Here is a 20505-nt window from a genome sequence, read left to right as displayed (position 1 = left end):
TCTTTACTCTCTTAGTCTTTTTTTGTCTAATTGATTTTAATTTCTTTTACTGCAGCTGAAGTCATGTGGCGCTCCAAGGCTACCGCTAATTTGAAATTAAAGTCCGTGGAAATTGAAGCGGCCACCAAAAAAGAGCTCGCCGAGCGGGGTCTGGGGGGGGGGGGCAGTCCGCCCCTGAAACAAAAGCTGTCCCATCCGCTTCAACGGAGGTTGAGGCGGATCCTGTTTCCTCAGCCCCCGCCGAGCTGGGCGTCCCCCAGGTCGGGGATCCCCCATTGGAGGTTCGGCGGAAACGTCGACGAGACTCCAGCCGTCCGCCGACCCAAGAGGCGGAACCACAGGCGCCGATCGACGTAACTTCGCCGGATCGCACGCCATCACAGATCGGGACCCCTGCGGTTTCGCCCACCGCACAGCCCTCCGGCTCTCCTCCCCGGGCTCGTCGCCGCTTACGTCGGTTGGGCGAAACTTCCACTATAGGGGAGTCCTCGCATCAGGCGGCCGCGACTGAAGAAGCGCCGTCCGGCCATCCAACCATCAAGACTACCCTCCGATTCCCATCGGAGGAATATTTACTGTCCGCCGATCGGCCTTCGAGCCCCGTTCACGAAATAACCTTGACGGGTCCGCTCGCCAAGCTTTTTGAGGACGCGCAGATTCAAGTGGCCCTCATGACGCCCAAGCAACTCGGCGACAACAACATGCAGCAGGCCACTCAGGTAAATTCATTTTTCTTCCTGTGCCATGCTACTGTTTGGTTCCTGATTTCATTATTTCCTTTACAGCGCTGGGCTGAGCAAATCGCCACTAGCCATCGGCTAGCCGAGTTGGAGGAGCTCCTGGAAAAACTTTAAGTGTCGGGGGGTCCCACGGCCGAGCGGGAGAAACAAGCCCTCGAGGCCGAACAGAAGAAGGCCGCCGACCTAGCTACAGAGGTGGCTCGACTTGAAGGCCTGGTGAAGATACGCGACGCAGACGTGAAGCGCGCCAGCAGTCGAAAGAAGCGGGCGATCGCGGATCTGGATAAGATGAAGGTTGAAGTCCGGGCCCTAGATCAGTAATCCAAGGATCTTAACGCCCAGCTGAACGCCGAGCGGGAGGACCGTTCGGCAGAACGCACAAAGGCCGATGTGGACTTGAAGGCAGTCCAAGATACCTTAACCGCTTCCCGAGCGGCACTCAAAAAATATAAGGAGGGAGAGCCGAGTCGCCTAGCGGCAGCGCGCCAGGAATACCTCCGCTCGGAGCGCTTTGGCGAAAAATTCGGTGGCAACGTCTCCTCAACCTTCATCGAGGCGGTCAAGGTCACCACGGCGTACTTTAAGAAGGGGGGCACCTTCCTGCTGACCTGAGCATTCCCCCTCCTGAACTGGCGGCCATGATTGACGACATCCCGGACGCCTTTTTTAATTTTGAGGATCCGGAGTGATGCAGGTTATTTCAAGTACTTTCTATATTTCATCCGCTCGGCGGATGTAAAATTTTTGTACGTGCCGTTCGGCATAATTTTTCTTCTAATGAAACGATGCCCATCTGCTTTTGTCTTCTTACTCATTATCCATAATATTCTTCTGTTTGCTTAACGTGTATGCTTAGAGTCAGTCATGCTCTTAAGCGTTCTCCGTCACGCGTCCGATCGGCTTGGCCCATTGCATAAAGTCCGAGCGGGGAGGCCTACTCGCTCTGCACGTATCTTGCTTGCGTGAAGTTAACAAACGCCGAGTATCGAAGGACCAACCCCCAATCGGGCCTGAATGTTTTAATATTTGTAGTTTCCGCGGTTTCTTACTCTGATATTCGTTCGACCGCTCGGGGTATTTATAGTCGCCGGACCGACTCGATTTTTAACGACGGTGCTCGTCGGCGCGGATGTTTATAGCCGATCGGCGCGGCTCTCGATTTTTAACGACGGTGCTCGTCGGCGCGGATGTTTATAGCCGATCGGCGCGGCTCTCGATTTTTAACGACGGTGCTCGTCGGCGCGGATGTTTATAGCCGATCGGCGCGGCTCTCGATTTTTAACGACGGTGCTCGTCGGCGCGGCTCTCGATTTTTAACGACGGTGCTCGTCGGCGCGGATGTTTATAGCCGATCGGCGCGGCTCTCGATTTTTAACGACGGTGCTCGTCGGCGCGGATGTTTATAGCCGATCGGCGCGGCTCTCGATTTTTAACGACGGTGCTCGTCGGCGCGGATGTTTATAGCCGATCGGCGCGGTTCTCGATTTTTAACGACGGTGCTCGTCGGCGCGGATGTTTATAGCCGATCGGCGCGGCTCTCGATTTTTAACGGCGGTGCTCGTCGGCGCGGATGTTTATAGCCGATCGGCGCGGCTCTCGATTTTTAACGACGGTGCTCGTCGGCGCGGATGTTTATAGCCGATCGGCGCGGCTCTCGATTTTTAACGACGGTGCTCGTCGGCGCGGATGTTTATAGCCGATCGGCGCGGCTCTACGGTTTAACGTCTGGGCTAGATGACCTTCAAGGCTAACTCCTTACCAGGTCAAGCGACCTTGGCCTTCATATCTTTTCCCGTGCTCGAACAAATTTTATGCCCATCCGACCGGCACGGGTCATTTGCTTACGAATCTAAATGCATACGCCGTTCAGCGGAGAATGCTCCATGTGTTTTCATCTTTTTGCTCCCTAGCTTGGAGAACGTACTCCTGGCCGAACGACTCAGGGTCTGCTTCGTCGAGCATTTTGGATAGGATAATATACCTCCGTCCGAATGGTACGGGGCCTTCAATTTTCAAGCGCTCGGCTCGACCCATTTACCTCCGGCCGAGCGGCTCGGGGCCTTCGTTATTTTGTTGGTGGTGCCTTATTTGTTCTTTTGATTTTTCGTTTCTGCATTTCAAGTATTCAGTCGAAAAAAGTACACAAGATGATTTACATAGGCACACCTTTCACCCTGCCCGATAAGGCTGGAGGTGGTTCGCGCTCCACGGCCTATCTAGCTGCCGACCTTCCTCATCTTCCAAATAATACGCACCCGAGCGGAGCTTCTCGATGATTTTGAAGGGACCTGCCCACGGAGCTTCAAGCTCGGCTTGACTTTCTTCCAGACAAGGTCGCCGACCTGGAATGATCGGGGAATGACGCGCCGGTTATAGTTTTGCTTCATTCGTTGACGGTACGCCATCAGCCGAACGGACGCCTTTGCCCTCTCCTCTTCTACCAAATCCAGCTCCATGTTTCTCCGTTCGGCGTTGTCCTCATCGTAGCTCTGGATCCGGGCGGACTCCACGCCGACTTCTACCGGAATGACTGCCTCGCCGTCGTACACCAAATGGAAAGGCGTAACGCCCGTTCCTTCCTTTGGAGCCGTTCGGATGGCCCACAAGACGCCCGGTACCTCTTCTGGCCAGCTTCCTCCGAGATGGTCACGTAGTGTTTGCGTAGAGGGTCTCGTAGAATAGCCTCCGAGAATTGGCGATTGATCCGCTCGGGAGATGAGTCCGCCCGGGGAGCTTTCCCTTTTCTGTCATCCCGCCTTGGCATCTCGTCTGAAGAAGATCCCCTATCTCTTCGAGCTGGTACGGCTTCAGGGGTGCGAAACAAGGCTCGATGGAATGCGACGGTGGCTGGAGGTGCTTCCGCTCGGCCACCTAACGCAGATGTTACTTGTTGCTCAGGCCGCTCGGCTGCTGCTTTCTGTTTTTGTTCCACAAGTTTGGCGGCCCTTATCTCGACCAGAGCTTCGAGTTCTTCCGTCGAAAGCGCCACCGTGTGTTGTCGTCCAGCCTCATCCATTGTTTCCAGTCGGATGCAGGAGCGTTCCCACAGACGGCGCCAATTTGATCCTGTCCGAACCAGGAGTCAACGGACACTGGGCACGTGGCGCTCCCTGCTGAATCCTCGAGCGCTCCGGCGAACCTGCAGCAAAACCGAGCCGGGAGGGGTGTCCCGGCGACGGCCCTCCGACGCTCAAGTCAGGCGAGGAATCACGAATAGGTGGCCTCAAGATGAAGACTTTTTTCATACCTCCGGTGAAGAAATGGAGACCTTATATAGACCTCTCGAAGAAGCCTGGGCGCGCCAATCAAAGCAACCACCTGCTTTTGACCATGCCCAGGTATGGATCTGTCAGAAGGACCATGCTCAGATATGGGTCTGTCAGAAAGACGTCCATGAGGCCATACTGCTACTGTATCAACCTTTCCATGATGTGACGGCAAGATCCTCCATCGTGCGATCTTGTGTACGGCCTAATCATCAGACATGCTTCTGCTGATATCCCATAACCCGAGCCGAGCGCATAGGCCGCTCGGCCACCTTTGTACCCTCGCCCCTATCCTGGCCGAACGGACCACCCGATCGGCCCTTCGGTCCCAGCCGAGCGGACTTCCGCTCGGCCCTTCGATCTTCCTGCCTTGGCGTCGGAAACCCAAGCCCATGGATGGGTTATCTCTAGCTCCGCTCGGACCGTTACCCGCTTGGCCCGCCCTCCATCCGTCCTTAGGCTGGGACCCTTCAGAAGGTGGGCCCCCCATTCTTACCGCCGGATCACTTGTGTTTGTGTTTGCTGTATTTATATGCTGCATATTGTTTGGATACCCATGTTTGACATGCATACAGGATTTCCCTATCACTGGGACTGTTTGTCCTTATACCCAAGTCCTGGTTAGTACAGTTTCTCCCTGTTTACTTCAGATACATTTTTATCCTTCTTATATCAGGAGACTGTATGCATGATTAGTGCTAGGTGTTATTTCCTTACTTTGTATATCAGTTGTACCTGCTGAGTGTTGGACTCACCCCGCCTCCATTGTTGTTATTTTTCAGGTTGATGCTGTCAGGAGAGAGTTCTAGTTGCTAGTCCCCTGCATACCACAAGCTGTTTTTTTATCTTTTGGTTCGTTGTTTAGACTGTGTTAGACTTATTCTGTTTGAGGATTTGGATATTGTATGGATTCTTATGATCGATGGATTTTCGTATGGTTTGGATTTATTCTACTACGTGCCTGCCTGGACGGCAGAAGAGGTGAGTTCATCGGATTTGAGCTTTACGAGTGTAGTTGAGTAGGGTTGATTTTGAGTCATGGTATTACTGCTTTGGTTTGCTTATATTTATATAAACTGCGTGGTGATGGTTTATTTACATGTTATTATTCTAGCCACATGTGGATGAGGTATATGAGGATGTAGAAAAGTTTCAGATTGTCCGCCGTACAGGGGAGATGCTGCCGAAATTTTCTCAGACAGGGTCTCCTCCGGGGCGTGACAACAACAGCTGAGCATAAGCTATAAACCAGGAGTCGACAACAATAATCAAGCGACCGCTTTAAACCTAGGAGTCGACGACAACAATAGCCGAGCGACGACTCTAAACTCATGTCAACAAAATATAGCCGAGCGACAGCTCTAAACCTTGGTCAATAAAGTGTAGCCGAGCGGTGGCCCTAAATCCGTGTGCAGTCGAGTGATGATTATAAACTCTGGATCGGTGGAATGTAAAGTTGAGCGACAACTATAAATTCTTGATTGGTGGAACACAAGGTCGAGCGACGGCTCTAAATCTATGTCAGTAAGTGATAACCAGGCGACAACTTTAATTCAAGGTGAAGATGACCTGCAGTATTCATCATATCCAAGTGACTGTTCTGAAGCCTACGAGGTCCAATCAGCCTGGGAGGTCACCCAAGACACTGTTCGTCTAATCAGTCTAACTTACAACTTCCTTCGACTAGATTTGAGGGGAAGACTTATGATGTGATGGTAAAGGGAGCCTACCAACTATGAGTCAAAGGTAGGAATAGCAGTCGACGTAGAGGTTAAAGTCAAGGCGATTAAAGGCAAGGAACCGCCAGGTCACCGAAGTTGTCCGAGAGAGCGGCAACAAGTCGGGCAGGCCTAAAGGCTCCGTTCAGCCGGGAGGTTTGCCTGGGCAAATCACTCATCCGGCCTGGTCGACTATAGAGAAGGCATCAGAGGCTCAGCTATGATGACCCTACAATGGCTAGTTCGACCGGACCACATGGTCAGTCGCGCGAGGAACCACCTACCGAGCTGAGCGACCGTGGAGAAGAACATTTGAGATCGACCAGGCGGGGAATCCCGGCCGAGCGGCTCCCCCGCTCGGCCAAATAGTGGGACCCCTTGCTTAGCTCATTTTATCCTTTTGGGAGTTGGTGCCACTGATAACAGGACATGGTCAACAGGTAAATCGTACGGCGAAAACTTCCACTATCATATCAGGAATTTGCATGCTCTGTTAAGAAATGACATCAGAGACACCTTTCTGACGTGTCTTTTTATAGGATAGTTGGGAAAACATGCACGTGCATTGAGAAGCGTGTACATCTGTTACTAGAGCATTATATAATGGGGGTGCATGCACTGGCGGAGATATACATTATCCGTGCTAGAGCTTTTATTGTTGCTACAATTCTTTACTGTCTTTCCACTATTCTAGTGACTGACTTGAATGTTGGAGGGTCAATGCGGGGGACTCATTCCCTAACCTGACATTGACGTTCTTAGTTTTACAGATCGAAGAGGAGTTTTCGCAAGGTCAACCACTGAGTCATATCTTTAGCTAACTGTCTTCAGTATTTTCAGATAAGATCAAATAATATTCAATGTAAATCATAAACTTACCATTATTATAATCACCATATCAGGTTCTTCATTCTTGTTCCTTCTTGTAGATCTAGATTTTCTTTTACTTTTTCTTTGGTTCTTTTTGAGCTTGATAGGGAGAGATCAGCAATCACATTCCCTTCAGTTGAAGCAATCCAAAGAGTTAGTGAGTAGTCATTCTCCTTACAACACGTGATCTTGACTTCTCAATTCAAGATTTTTTTTAATGTGCGATCAAGATTAAAACTATCAAAAATGTTAAATTGATTGTTAATTAGTTTTAACTCGAGGTGATTAATTGTTGAGAGCAACTCAAAATTTCTTATTTTCAATAATGATTAAATAGACACTATTTTGGTTTCTCTTATGATAATAAATAAAAAACCTTGTCATAAGAGAATATTTATAAGGATAAGTATAATTTACATTTAAAAGATTTTAAATTAACAAAAGGAAACTATTTATGAATATTATTTAATTTGAAATAAAAGTATTTTTAGATAAAAATAGGATACAAGTGTCATTTTAATTTAATTTAATTTTCCAAAATAGAGTGCGCTCTTTTGATAATAACAAAAATAAGGGGTGTTTTTTATATTTATTTTGACCTTTTAATTTTTATACCAATAAGTTGGCTTTAAAGCGAGGATAATTTATAACATTTCTATTACTATTAAAATGTCTACTTTTATTCTTTAATAAAAAAAAAAAAAGAAAAAGTGTGTCGATATTATAAACATTATCCTTAAAGAAATTAAAATAAAAACGACAAGTTGGTAGATCTCCAATTTTTTTAAAGGAAAATTGGCATGCAAAGATTGCCTGATCAGTCCCGAGAACTGGTGGTGGTTTGAGACCAACTTGTTCGGTCAGATTTTGAATAATTTTTTTTTGGGCTCGTTTTTTCAGGCCACAAAGCACGGCAAAGTGACATGGAATGGACCACGTAACAACTATAATTATAAGCTATTTTTCATTATTATTATTATTATTTTAATTGAGATATTAATATTATGTCAATTAATTGTAAAGATAATTGATCCGTATAATTTTTTTTCAATAATTAAGGGAAACGTTCTAGCAGATAGTCCAATAATTTAATATTTTTAAATTAATCATCCATTAAAAAAATTTCCAAACTCGAATCTTAGATATTTAAGAAATTGATTATTATTAATAGTAATATTATTAGATGAAGAATCTTTGTTCATTCGTTTGTTGAATATATTTGAGATATAATTTATTCACATTTAAAAATAGATTAGAATACTTCCTATTAGAATTTAAATTCTGATTATATGAATTATTCTTCTGAGTACTTTACGCCTATCTCATATCCTCTTGTTTTTATGTTTTGCTATGTTGGCTTGACACGATTTGACTTGTGTTCAAACCACTTAAGCTTCATAGAAAGTACAGATTTAAACTGGCTCATGGGCTAAGGCTCAAATTGGGCTATGTTAGATATGTAGATTGGATAGATAGAACAAGTAAGACAGACTAAATAGATCGAAAAATAAATAAATAATATAAAGTATTATAAAAACTCTATTTTAATAATAATAATAATAATAATAAATATTTATTTAATTAAATATATTATTAATTTCATGAATCAAATTTTAAAGAATATTATCTTTCCGTTTCAATTTTAGTTTTAGCCAATTTATTAAACCTAATTACTTTACCTCTTTGTCAATTTCATATCATTAAACAAACATGGTAGTACGCACCCATGAGATAAAGTAGGATGATTTCTTGTTTTTATTCCATTTAAATTAAATATATAAAATAAATTATAAACTAGATCATCCTCATTCACATACATAATCTTGATTAGAAAGGATATAACGATCCTAATGAAGGCAAATAGCCAAAATAAACATAAAGAATAATTACCAAAGGGCAATGTTGTTACAAATTAGAAGCATACAAATCCAAAAAGAATATGAAAAAAAAACATTCCTTAGAAAAAGGGAAACAATTTTTACTAGAAAGAAATACTGCACAACATATCCAGCTATTATTGTACAACAATGACTAGTTTAAAGAAGGTCAAACTAGAGCTTTTTTGCTTCCTTCTGTAGCTTTTTGTTTTTTTTGCTTCCTTTGCCTGCATCCTTCCTCCAGGATCTTCCTAGATCATGTCGCAAAAGGAGTTCTAGTGATTGGGGAAGTAGCTGGTTGGGACTGCTGAAATTGAGGGTGGAATTGAATAGTTTGGCAGGGTGGATGTTGATAGGGCAGTGCAAAGGATGGATTGTAAGTTGGCTGATGAGAGCTCCCGTTAGACATTTCACAAGGGTTCCATATTTTGCCTGTTGCAAACTTGAGCCGTTTGAGTTGAGTTCCTGCTTCAGCACTTCATTTAGGGAGCCAAAATGCCTGATCTGAAACTGGTGTCCATTATGCTACATTGTTTTTGTCAGGAGGAAGAAGCACAAGCCTAGGGAATTCTACTTTACTGGGAGTAAGTCGATAATAAAGTTCGCTAAACAGGAGAAGTAAATAAGTAATTGACAAGGTCGAATTGTTGGTTGGAATATAACTGTCTGAACCCCAATCTACTAAGAAGCTTGACTCTAGTTAAAGAAACATAAGCCTAAGGAATTTCAATTTAGAATTTAGTTTATCAAGAAAGTCCAAATATACCTTGGAAGAAGCCTTATTTGTCTATTTAATCATCTTCCCAGAATACACAATTTTTGCTAAGAACTAAGAATTGGATGGAACAGACCATTTTTTTTTTTAATGCCTACCTGATTCATCAGTGATGCCTTTTAGAAGCAATGCAGCAGACAAGCTCATTATGCTACAAGATGCAAGTCTTAGATCATTTCCTGGTTCGCAGGTTTTGTTCAGTGAATTGCAGACTGTGGCGATTTGAAATGAAATTAAATATATGAGAAAATGGTCAAGCCATTAACCATGATAGAATAAGGTATTCATCGTTGTTTTTTTTTCTGTCATTTGCCTTCAAACAAGTGTTGTTTGTACCAGATATAACTAAGTTCAAGCCAAAACTTATGGTATTCTGGGAGAGTTAGTTGGTCAGATAGCTCATACTATCAAAAGCATAAAATATAAGATCACACACCTGAAACTGTGCCAGTGTAAATAGAGTTGTAACTTCGATTTGGAGGGTTTGCAACTTTCTCTCAAGTTCAATTATATAACAAGCCTTTCTTTCCTTCGAGTGAGCGGCAGACTGTCTATTAGCCAAAATTCTACATGCATCAAGTTTTAAACAATGACAAACAAATCCAAATGTAAGACTACCATATCGTTGACAATGTTTGGATCTAACCTTGAGCTTTGGTGTTTGCTAGTACAAGATTTGTTTGCTTCTTAGATATTGAGCACCACTGCACCAAAATTTATGTGTTTGAGAAGTAAAACTGAATAGGGTTTAAGGAATGCATATACTTCAAAAAAATGGATACTTTTTAATGAAATTCATGTGCTTCATGGCTAACTAAGATATTTTCTACTGGAAAAAAAAACTTGGGCATATAGAATTAATAATGAAATCCTAGGCAAGGTATACTTATGTCTCAGATCTGAAGTGAGCTTTGGTGTTTGCTAGTATAAGATTTGTTTGCTTCTTAGATATTGAGCATCATTACACCAAAATTCATGCGTTTGAGAAGTAAAACTGATTGGGGTTTAAGGAAATTCATGTGTTTTTCATGGCTAATTAGTTTGTGTTCTACTCGAAAACCAACTTAGAAATTCTGAATTACCAGTGAAATCTCAATCACCATAACTACTTGGCATGTGGTACGAGAAATTAAAGAAACTGACATTTAGAACCAAGAACCGAGCTCCCAAGAAGGCAAAGATGGCAACTTTCTTCTAACAAAAACGAGGTACCTTTTGGCTCGTTGGGGATCGGCGGCCGCAAGCTCTGGAAGTTGCTCGGAGGTCATGACGGCTTTCTTCCCCTCTATAGCCTCGCCGGACACTCCTTCAACGCTCAGATCCGATGTTTGGGGCTTTCCGCATCATCGACGACCTCGTCAGGCCGAAGATCGAGGTCGTCGAGGATGCGGAATGCGAGCTCCGATCTGGACCGCAGGACGCCGGTGGTAGGAGCCTGGAGTGGGGCTTGGACGAGGGAACATGGGGCCGTCCGTTGCTTCTCGAATCGTCGCCCTTGCTCGCCTTTTGCTGCGGTGAAGGGAAGAGAAAGGAGAGTGAGAGCAAGCAAGAATCACCGGAGGAGGAGGAGGATATGGCCATATGTTATTATTTAATATTTATGTATGTTTTATATATTTTTAATTAAGGATAACCTGGAAATATATATATCTATAAATAGCAACTTGTTGAAAAATGAACACTGGAACGGAAACCGCCGCTCTCGGCCCATCATCGAAACGGCGGAGATGAAGGAGCCGCGGCCGCGCAATGAGGGTCGGGGATGGAGCATCACCGTCCGCGCCAAATCCAAGGGCCTGGATCTGCGTCTCAGCGCATCGAACCTTTTCCCCCACTGGAACAGCAGCGGTGGAGGCGGCGAAAGGATCTCCTTCTTCCTCCGCCTCCGCCGCCGCTTCTTCCTCCAAGTCGAGTCCCACAACCAGCGCCCTGCGCGCCGAGTCCCGGCCCTGCCGAATGCCGCCTCGGTGAAGCCGCTCCAGTTGGCGAAGAGGATCTTCCGGCTACCGAGATGGTTTTCCTGGAAGAAAGTGGCTCCAAAACCTGGAGCTTCCTCGGCCATTGCAAAGCAGCAGGTACTAAGCTCGACATTGTTTACCAATTTCAGCAGCTTGATCTTCGCTCAAAATGGGTTTTTGTCTACTAAATCTCTTGGTCGACCTACTGATCAAGCAGTGTAGAGCAGCATACGTAGAACCCTAATTACACTGTGATTCAGTTGCAGGATTTAGTTGCAGCAATGGCAGGAATCCTTTCCTTGAAGAAGAAGAAGAGGAGGAAGAGGAAGAATCGACTTGGCATTTCGATCCATGCTTTTGCTTCCTTGATCTTGTTAGTTATGCTTTTGCATTTCTTCGGAAGAAACTTTTCTTTTTAATTTTTTTAACGATCTTTTCTACTTTCTAAGTAGATTCGAAACCAATTTTATTTTTAAGATATTCATCTCATTTAAAATTTAAATTATAATTCTTTTATTATTCCTCTACTTTATCTTCTAAATACTTAAAAGAATTTTACCAAACAAAATTTTCTCATATTTGTCACAATGATCAAATCATATGAACTAAGCCTATTCAATTAGGAGTTACGATAGATCCAAAAAGATCAAACAACTTGAAATGGTTCGAGTAAAATTGATAGATTTTTGTTAACTCATACTTGATATCTAGTGAAATCGTCCGACTCGAAACTCCTCTAGGGGTGAAGCTAAATAACGCTTACCAAAGACATTGAAGGGAGCAATAATTGTAAATTATGGATTTGAGGCGTGAAAATAATATCTTGTAATACAAAAGAAGTTTAGGCATATTGTATTGACAGAAGTTTGGTGCATCACCTCCTCCATTTGTCGTGGCACCACCATCGATGTAGCTTGTCGCTCGTGCAAGTTGACATTGGCTGTGCTACTTTTTGGTGGTGCTTTGAGGATTACAATATTAATTCAAGTAATCAAAACCAGGTCCAAAACATCAGAGGGGTTTTTTTTTATTTTCATTGTTATTAAATGAGCATTTTATGTAAGTACAGCATATAAATTTTAATGTGATGAATCAAATTAAGTTAAATGATATTTTAATCCTTATGATGTCTAAGTGTTCAAGAATTTAGGAATACAATAAATCGAGCGAAAGATGTTATAGAGGAGAAGGATGATGCGGGAATCGAGTCAACGGGCTCGGTGCATTTGAGGGAGGAGAAGCTACGAAATATTACACCAGTGGAGTGAGGAGGCACATGATACTTTCGAGAGACGAGAAGTTGAAACAGAAGACTGCTCGAGGAGAAAGCTAGAGTTGGGTTCGGATGAGCATAATTCTAGAAGGTCGGAGGATCACCCAAGCGACCGAAGAAGAAGCCAACAACTAGCACATGACTGACCAATCCAGGCGCAGGGCGCCTGAACCACCAAGGTGTCTGGCAAGCACCTCATCGTAGTGTCGTTGTTGTGGATTTCCTTTGGGTCCATGTAAGTAATGGTCTGGGCGCCTATACATGGTCCAGGTGTTCGGACATAGAAAAAATCGATCTCGAAGTTGTTGCATGAAGATAAAGTTTGTCTCGCTAAGGGTACTCGAAGATGGTCCAAGTACTCAGAGATGCCACATCGGCAAACAACTAGTTTCAATCAGTTAGCTATAAATAAAGTCTTGGTCTTCTTCGTTTAGAACAACACATTTGTATTTTATCTATAAATTATATTACTTGTTTTTTGCTTTCAATGACGGTAAAAGACTACTCTACGTACGATGAAAGGAAAATCTTAATAAATTTTATCTGTCTTTGATTAACAACCATCCTAATTATAACTAAGTAAAATTCTATTCCTCTCTTATTTTTTTATATATTATTTATTTTATTTAAACTATCAGTATGACTCTACTAAAAACGGTAGTAAAAAAAATGTTAAATTTCATTATAAAATAATTTACCTTCCTCCTACCGACAGCACGGGACTAATAATTTATTCTTACAAAATATCAAAAACAAAGGGGTTCTATATCTCAAAACTTTTCTTTGTTCCAATATGCATAGTAATTTGACTTAAAAATTAATTGCTATTTAATAGTCATTATAATAATATCGAAATAAAAATATTTTTAAATGAAAAATAAGATAAAGTACTTTTGATATTCTTCAGAGAATTGAAAATCCAATTATAAATTAGAAGAAAATATACTATTAAATTAAGTAAAATATTACTATAAAATGAAATACTAACACACATTTAAAATAAAAATATCTATTTAAACTAAGCGAATATAATTACCATATAACTAAATAGTAACACTTCTAAATTAATAAAATGTTTATATATAAAAAGGAATTTGCACAATTGCCGTCCCGGTGGTGGTAGCCCACTTCCACTTCCAACCAACGCATTCTATTTGCTACTTGGATTATATGCAATGGAATCTCACATTGGAATCTCCCCGTCGTCAATTTGGACCGTTCGATTGTCGTTGAAATAGAACCTTGCCGTCCATCACTACCCCGCTACCGACAAAAGACGTCTCCTCATCACTCCTCTTTCCCCACTATTTTTCCCACTACCAACCCTCTTCGATCTCTCCGGAATCCTCCGTCCTCCTATCGCCATGGCCTCACTCACCGCCCCAGGGATCATCTCCTTCTCCCTTCGCTGCCGTTCCAGGAATCATTGCTTCGGCGAGCAGTGTTCAATCCCGCGGGCGGCGGACGGTTCTGCATCTGTCGCCGGATGCTCCTCGTGGGTTTTGAAAGCGGCGAACCTGGGGGTTCCCATGCTAGCGACTCGAGCGTCGTCTAACCTTTACTCCTCGGTCGAAGAGGGGAGTAGAGTGCTGGAGGAGGAAGAGGAGCCGGGGAGGCCTTTGAGGGTTGGGATCATCTGTGGTGGGCCGTCCGCGGAGCGTGGCATCTCGTTGAACTCCGCGAGGTCGGTTCTCGATCACATACAGGTTTGTTGGTTTCTCGATCATTGAGAAAAAATGTTCTTTGTTTGGATACTTTTATTATGTCCGCATTGTGCTATCTGGGGTTGATTTTTTGCAGATGAGAGATTAGATGATAGAATTTTATGTTGCTCAACCATTTACCTAAAATTATTAAATCTAAGTCAATAGAAGTTCACTTTTCTAAACTTACGAATTCCTTCATTAGCTCATAACTTTCCATGTGAGACTAATTTAAGGTGTCGGAATCTCCCCAGTAAGGATTGATGACCCCACCAAGATTCTGAGTCTAACTCATTGATCTTATGATCACATTCCTAAACAACACCAGCTGAGGCCCAATGGTGGATTCTATTTCCAAACGTCTCATAATGTATAGGAGGATTAGGTGAATTCTGTTACCAAATGAGCATTTATATCATCTGTGGCGCCCAATGGTGGCTTCGCCATTTTGTTGACTGGTATTTCCAAACACCTCACTATGCCTAAGATGAGGTCAGCTTTCATATCAATTGTCACAACTATCCAGGTGGAAGAATTGTCTTATTAACTTTTAGACTCAACAACTGGACTTACTTAAGTGAAAGTTAATTATAGGCCACTTATATAAACTTATAAACATCCTTCATTAGCTCACAACTTCCAAGATGGGACTAATCTAGAATGTCACACCTCATCACAACCTCGAGGCTAGACATGGTAAAGTGCTGAGTTTTATGAGCATCCATCCCTAGACAGGTCCAAATGATCTCTCCACCTCCACACAAGAAATATTAAACTCTATGGAGGACATAAACAAAGATATGTGCTGATACTATTTGTTTACTAAGAGCTGATATTCTCAGTTTGAGAGTTAATAGACCCTTGTAAAGTAGGGGAAAGGTCTCCTAGAATCAAGTTGCTTAGATAAAATTAAGAAAAACAAAGAAAATAGTAGAGCTGGTTAAATCTGTATGTTTGATTTCCATCTGTTAAAACAAGAAGTTACCTATAATATAAATAAGCACATGGACTTACATTTTTCTAGAATGGTTAGTTTTAGACGAGTTGGTTGAGCCATGAGTTTGCAACCAATGTTGGTGATTCTAGCCGTGCAGAAAAATCACTTAAATATGAGCAAAAATTTACTTAATTGCTGAATAAACATGTGTTTGTGCATAGACTATTTTCTTTGCTAATGCTTTGCTAACTGTCTTTTTTCTGTGCCAAAAATATGTATTGTTATTCATATGTGAATATCACATATTAAGTTCTTCAATTTCTTCTTGTGTGACTGACATTGTGTTCCTTCTCTGTATTATGTAACAGGGAGAAGATTTGCATGTCGTCTGCTATTATATCGATTGTAATCTCAATGCATATGCCATTTCACCTGCCCAGGTCAGTTTCCTGCATTATAAGTTTCATGGTACTGGAGCCAACTATAATATTAATAACAAATTTTCTGTTCTATATTTTTGTTTGTTTGTAACTTGTGTCTAAATGGGCATTGGTCTAATGACTTTCGACTGATATATAATTGTTTGTTTAGATGGTGTTCACAACTTATCTCAATACATGACAAAAGTTGTGTTTGACTATTGTTTCAAGATTGCTATTATGTGGCGACTGTCGTTTTGTTTTTAATATTGTTATGCTTCCTATTGTGGAGTACTGGAGTTTGCCTCTTCTGTGTCTATATATTGTATCAGATCATTAGCATTTATAGTAATCCTTTATCCAATGGGCTTGCAGTTATACTCAAATACTCCTGCAGACTTTGATTTCAAACTAGAGAGGTAAGCTTCCAGAATTCAGCTCAATGAATTGTAGTTCCTTTGTGAATGACCTATTATCTGACAAAAAACATTTGCAGCCTTGCACAAGGTTTTCACTCTTTACACGCCTTTGTTGAGCATCTTGCGGTTTCTGTGGATATAGTTTTTCCTGTAATTCATGGACGTTTTGGTGAAGATGGGGGTATTCAGGTTAGTGTTATGGACAATAGTAATTCACACAAAAGACTGTCACATAACAGTATTCAAGATGCCATTAATCTTAGTCTATTTCGTCTGCACTTCCCATGAATATATTGACTATGAAATCATTCAGAACCAACAAATGTTTGATTGTGGAACCACCATAATGTTGTAACTTGCTTGATGCAAATATGTGTGGCTAATGTTCTGAAGCACAGTTTGATTTCACATCATGTGTGCATGTTCAGGAGCTGTTGGAGAAAGCTAATGTTCCATTTGTAGGCACAACTTCTCATGTATGCCGTCAGGCATTTGACAAGGTAAGCCATCTATACTGCTGTTGTGAATATGTATCATGATTGATTGTGATATTCACTCCCATCAACTAGTACCAGTTCAAACATTTATTGATTTTCTTGTCTACTTCTCTTTACTATGAAACCCTATCCATCATACAGATATTTAACATTACTATGCAATAACTGTAATGTTTCTGTTGTCGTTGCTTCAAAATCCCTTTCCAATTTCACTACTTCCCCTTCTCTTTCAGATTTCAATGCTTCTCCTTCTCTTTCCTATTATCTGCTTCCCCTTCTCGCCTTCTAATTGGATTGTGCTGATATTGCTTCCTATCTTACAAAATGTTTCTTTGCTGAAGTTATCAAGCTGTCCTGTCTGCTGCCTCAAGTTTTGGGCCTTTTAGCTTTGGTTTTTTTTTTTTGATTCTTCTTTCTATAATCATTTATCATGCTGACAATTGCTGGATGCAGATAAGGTTTTATCATTCTTTCAAGCTCACTGAAGTTTTTCTAACAATATTTCTTATCAATTTCTTTATTGCTTTTGCAAATTATTTTGCAGTACAATGCATCCTTGGAGCTAAGTAGACAAGCATTTGTTACAGTACCCAGTTTTCTTGTTCAGGTTTGGCACCATTTCTGCATCTTTAAAGGCATTCTTTGGTTGAGTGGATGCTTTGGCTATCTAATTTTATCTGAAATTTGTGAACATACATGGAAGGAGTTATTGCCTTTTATTTTATTTTTTTATGCCTCCAAGTTATGACTTACTCCCAATACTTTCTACCAAGATCTTTTTTCCTTTTATCCCCTTCTGCTCTAATTTTCTTTTATCGACATTTTGCATCTCTTTGCAATTTTATAAATTATGTTTTTTGTTAAGTGTCTACCTCTATTACCTGAGAAAACTTGGGTGGACTTTGAGCAAACCGAAAATGAGGAAGTTAGGGTGCTCCAAACCAGAATAGATTAGATGATAACGTACTGATCATCTATGGAACTAGCATCATGTAAAAAACCGTCAAAGTATCATTTCATTTCAAATCTGGATAACAAAGGTTGTTGCGGTTGGGACACTCCAGAGCTAGAAAATTGCTTGCTTGCTTCATAGATGTTGTTGCAGCGGATAAACTTGAAGCGACAAATTTCTCAATGCTAACACTAGGATTTACTTGGTATCCACCTCAAGAAGAGGTGACTAATCCAAGGATCCACACCGAGCACACTCGCTACTATCAAAAACACTCCTTCTCGGAAACAATCCGGAGGTGGAGAAACCTCTTACAACTCACACAAGCGATACAACTCAAAACAAGAAGTAAATACACAAATATAAATGGAAAACCTTCTTGTTTGATCTCTTATTGCTTGTGAATGTCTCTTGTAAGTGTGGAAGTGCAGCAACACCTCAGCCCTAAGCTTCCAAGAACTGGCGGAGAAGATGGAGTGAAGAGTTAGCTTCGTTTGAACTCATCGTCGCCTTTATATCGACACTTTTAGGGCTTCCAATCGATTGCCACGTCAGATTCAGTTGATCCCAGCCGTCCAAACCTCGCAACCTGCTCAATGGTCATATCCCAATCAATTGACCAATTGATTGGGGAGGCTTGGATCGATCAACCAGAGCACCTCTGTGCTCTCGCAGATTTCCTCGGAATTGATTGACCAATCGATTCCGGTCGCCTCGCACCTTTGCGAGAAAATCTTCCCCAATCAATCGGTTGATCGATTGGAGTGTTCCAATCGACCGGTTGATCGATTGGAGTGTCCCAATCAATTGGGAAACCCTCTGTGTGTTTTTGCGATAACCTCCCAATTGATCAACCGATCGATCGGGCTTGGGCCAATTGATCAACTGATTGATTGTCTAACCCTATTTCATTAAACACAAGTCTAGGGTTCCACTTCCAACATCCGGTCAACTAAGACCTGTTGGAACTCATTGCCTAGCAACTGGTCAACCTTGCCCTGCTGAGATTTCGTCACCAAGTGTCTGGTCAATCTTTTGACCCACTTAGACTTCTCTCCTTGTGCAAAGTGTCCGGTGAACCTTGATACACTTAGACTCATCGTCTCGTGTCAAGTGTTTGGTCTTCTATGACTCACTTGGACTTCCAAACACCAGGTGTCTAGTCAGCCTTAATCCATCTGGATTTCCACTGTTTGTCTTCACTCGTCAGGATTTCCCTTCTGCCTAGCTTCACTCACTAGGGCTTTTCACCTGGCTTCACTCACCAGGATTTTCCAACTGCCTAGCTTCACTCACTTTCTATCACCTAGCTTCACTCACTAGGATTTTCCCAAACTGTCTGGCTTCACTCACTAGGACTTCCTCATTGCTCGGCTTCATTCACCGGGACTTTACACACCAAGTGTCAAGTCAACTCACTTGGATTGTCATCTTCTGCCAACCTTCCTGTTGGACTTACTCTCGCCTAACTTCCAGTTAGGACTTCCCAATCAAATATCTGGTTATCCTTGACCTACTTGATTTCTGGTCAAACTTGACCATCAATCTCCATATATTGTCAAACATCAAAACTCAAATATCAAGATTCAAGCTTGAGTCAACTCAAGACTCAAGCTTAGTTAAACTGGTCAACCTTGACCTTGGGAAATTTTACTAACAATCTCTCCTTTTTTGATGTTTGACAATACGTTTAAATTAGGCTAATCTCATAATTTCAACTTCTTTTTCATGCCAAAGCATGAATGAGGATTTCCTATATTCTCCCCCTCTACATAAGGATTTCACAATCTCCCCCTATGGACATAGAGAATTTCCTAACTTAAACATTACATTTTCCCCTTTTGGCACACATCAAAAACTCTTCTCCGTAAGAGTTATCTGATATTGTTCACAATCTTACTTGTTGTTCACAACATCACTATGAAAGTCTCATACCCTTCATTGTGCCCAATGTTCACCGTAAAGCATACTTCCATTATACAATGCTCATCCTAGAGCATTCACAATAATTAAGAGGTTTACAACCTTCCATTTGTTTCATGAAAAGTAAATTCATGTCTTTAAGGAGTAGCCCCCCCCTCAAAACACACTCTAACCTTTTGTCATTGCACTAACAATGACTTGAAGTTCCTAAACCTTTAAGAAACCCAAAATTTGAAGTATTGAGGTTTAAGAATCAATATTGAATTCAAACCTCTGCCTAAACTCCAATTTAGTCTTCCTTAACCAATCCATTCTTGTTTTCATCATGAAAACTACCCTTAAATGTTCATAAATGAATTTCATAAGGTTAAGGATGGTTAACATGACTAAAAGTGGCTTAGTGGATTAAAATCAAATCATTGTAGCTAAAATAAGCTTTTCCAATCGAATGAAGTTGGAACTCAATCGATTGAAGCCACTCAATCGATCAACTGATCGATTCTGCGAGCTTTTGTTTGCGGGAAACGCAATTGAATCGATCAACTGATCGATCAAGGCAGGGTGATTGATTCCGCAAGCTACTGCTTGCGGAAAACCCCAGTTCAATCGATCAACTGATTGATCGAACATGACCAGATCGATTGGGTTTATGAAATTTCTGATTTCAAAATTAGACCGAATTTTAGAAATTTCTAACTAATTATGCATTTATCAAAAATTCACTAAATTTTGTATAGGCATTAGTTATGCCATATACTATCAAGGAAAAATAATTTTCTATGAAAATACATCTCTTTTTCAAAGATTGACACAAAATTGGAAACTCTTAAAAACTTCAATATTTTGCTCTAGTTTGTGTCTAATTAGACAATGATGATTCCTATCAAAAGATAGTCTTCACCAAGGTTTTCCAAGAGTATTTTGAAATGATTTTCAAAATCAATTTCCAACCATGTTCTTTGGGCTAAATGCACATGACTTGTACATTAGCTTTCCTAATGATTGGATAACATATAAATTATGTGTTTTGATGAATTTAAAATTCAAAAACATGCACTAATTCAATATCTTGAGTTTTGTTCATCCTCCCAGCATCTCACTTGTATCTAATGTGCACTAAAACACATACAAGTCACCTTATAGTTCTTGTGAGATGTAGATTTTGGTTTGGCCCTAAA

At 41.6% G+C, this 20505-nt stretch overlaps 2 protein-coding genes and 1 long non-coding RNA gene across 5 annotated transcripts in view; 2 read left to right on the top strand and 1 right to left on the bottom strand.

Annotated features, from left to right (window-relative positions):
* Positions 1–8464: 8464 nt before the first annotated feature.
* Positions 8465–10810, bottom strand: LOC122017935. The gene is made up of 3 exons (XR_006121496.1): positions 10459–10810; positions 9893–9950; positions 8465–9812 (listed from the first exon to the last, which is right to left on the bottom strand). It is a non-coding gene; the product is annotated as an uncharacterized LOC122017935 (long non-coding RNA).
* Positions 10811–10850: 40 nt separating this feature from the next.
* On the top strand, positions 10851–11680 carry LOC122017934. 2 transcript variants are annotated; one of them, XM_042575656.1, is made up of 2 exons: positions 10851–11321; positions 11471–11680. In XM_042575656.1, the coding sequence occupies exons 1-2, from the start codon at positions 10851–10853 to the stop codon at positions 11621–11623; spliced, it is 624 nt and encodes a 207-aa protein (XP_042431590.1). In that variant the 3' UTR covers positions 11624–11680. The 2 variants fall into 2 exon arrangements, with proteins under 2 accessions (XP_042431590.1, XP_042431589.1); XM_042575655.1 differs by having other exon boundaries at positions 11465–11680.
* A 2103-nt stretch (positions 11681–13783) lies between these two features.
* The window catches only part of LOC122014354, a 31572-nt gene continuing 24850 nt past the window's right edge, over positions 13784–20505 (top strand). Inside the window, exons 1-6 of one of the 2 annotated variants that reach the window (XR_006120648.1) lie at positions 13784–14183; positions 15486–15557; positions 15912–15955; positions 16033–16144; positions 16384–16455; positions 16997–17059. Coding sequence is in view for 1 of the 2 variants with exons in the window: in XM_042570570.1 (XP_042426504.1) it covers positions 13842–14183; positions 15486–15557; positions 15912–15955; positions 16033–16144; positions 16384–16455; positions 16997–17059 (705 nt within the window). In the remaining variant the exon portion in view is untranslated. The remainder of the gene's footprint in view (positions 14184–15485; positions 15558–15911; positions 15956–16032; positions 16145–16383; positions 16456–16996; positions 17060–20505) is intronic. The other variant, XM_042570570.1, reaches the window with a different exon arrangement.

Source organism: Zingiber officinale, chromosome 8B, assembly GCF_018446385.1.
Source record: "Zingiber officinale cultivar Zhangliang chromosome 8B, Zo_v1.1, whole genome shotgun sequence".
Lineage (NCBI taxonomy): Eukaryota > Viridiplantae > Streptophyta > Magnoliopsida > Zingiberales > Zingiberaceae > Zingiber > Zingiber officinale.
This window is presented reverse-complemented; position numbering and strand designations above follow the sequence as displayed.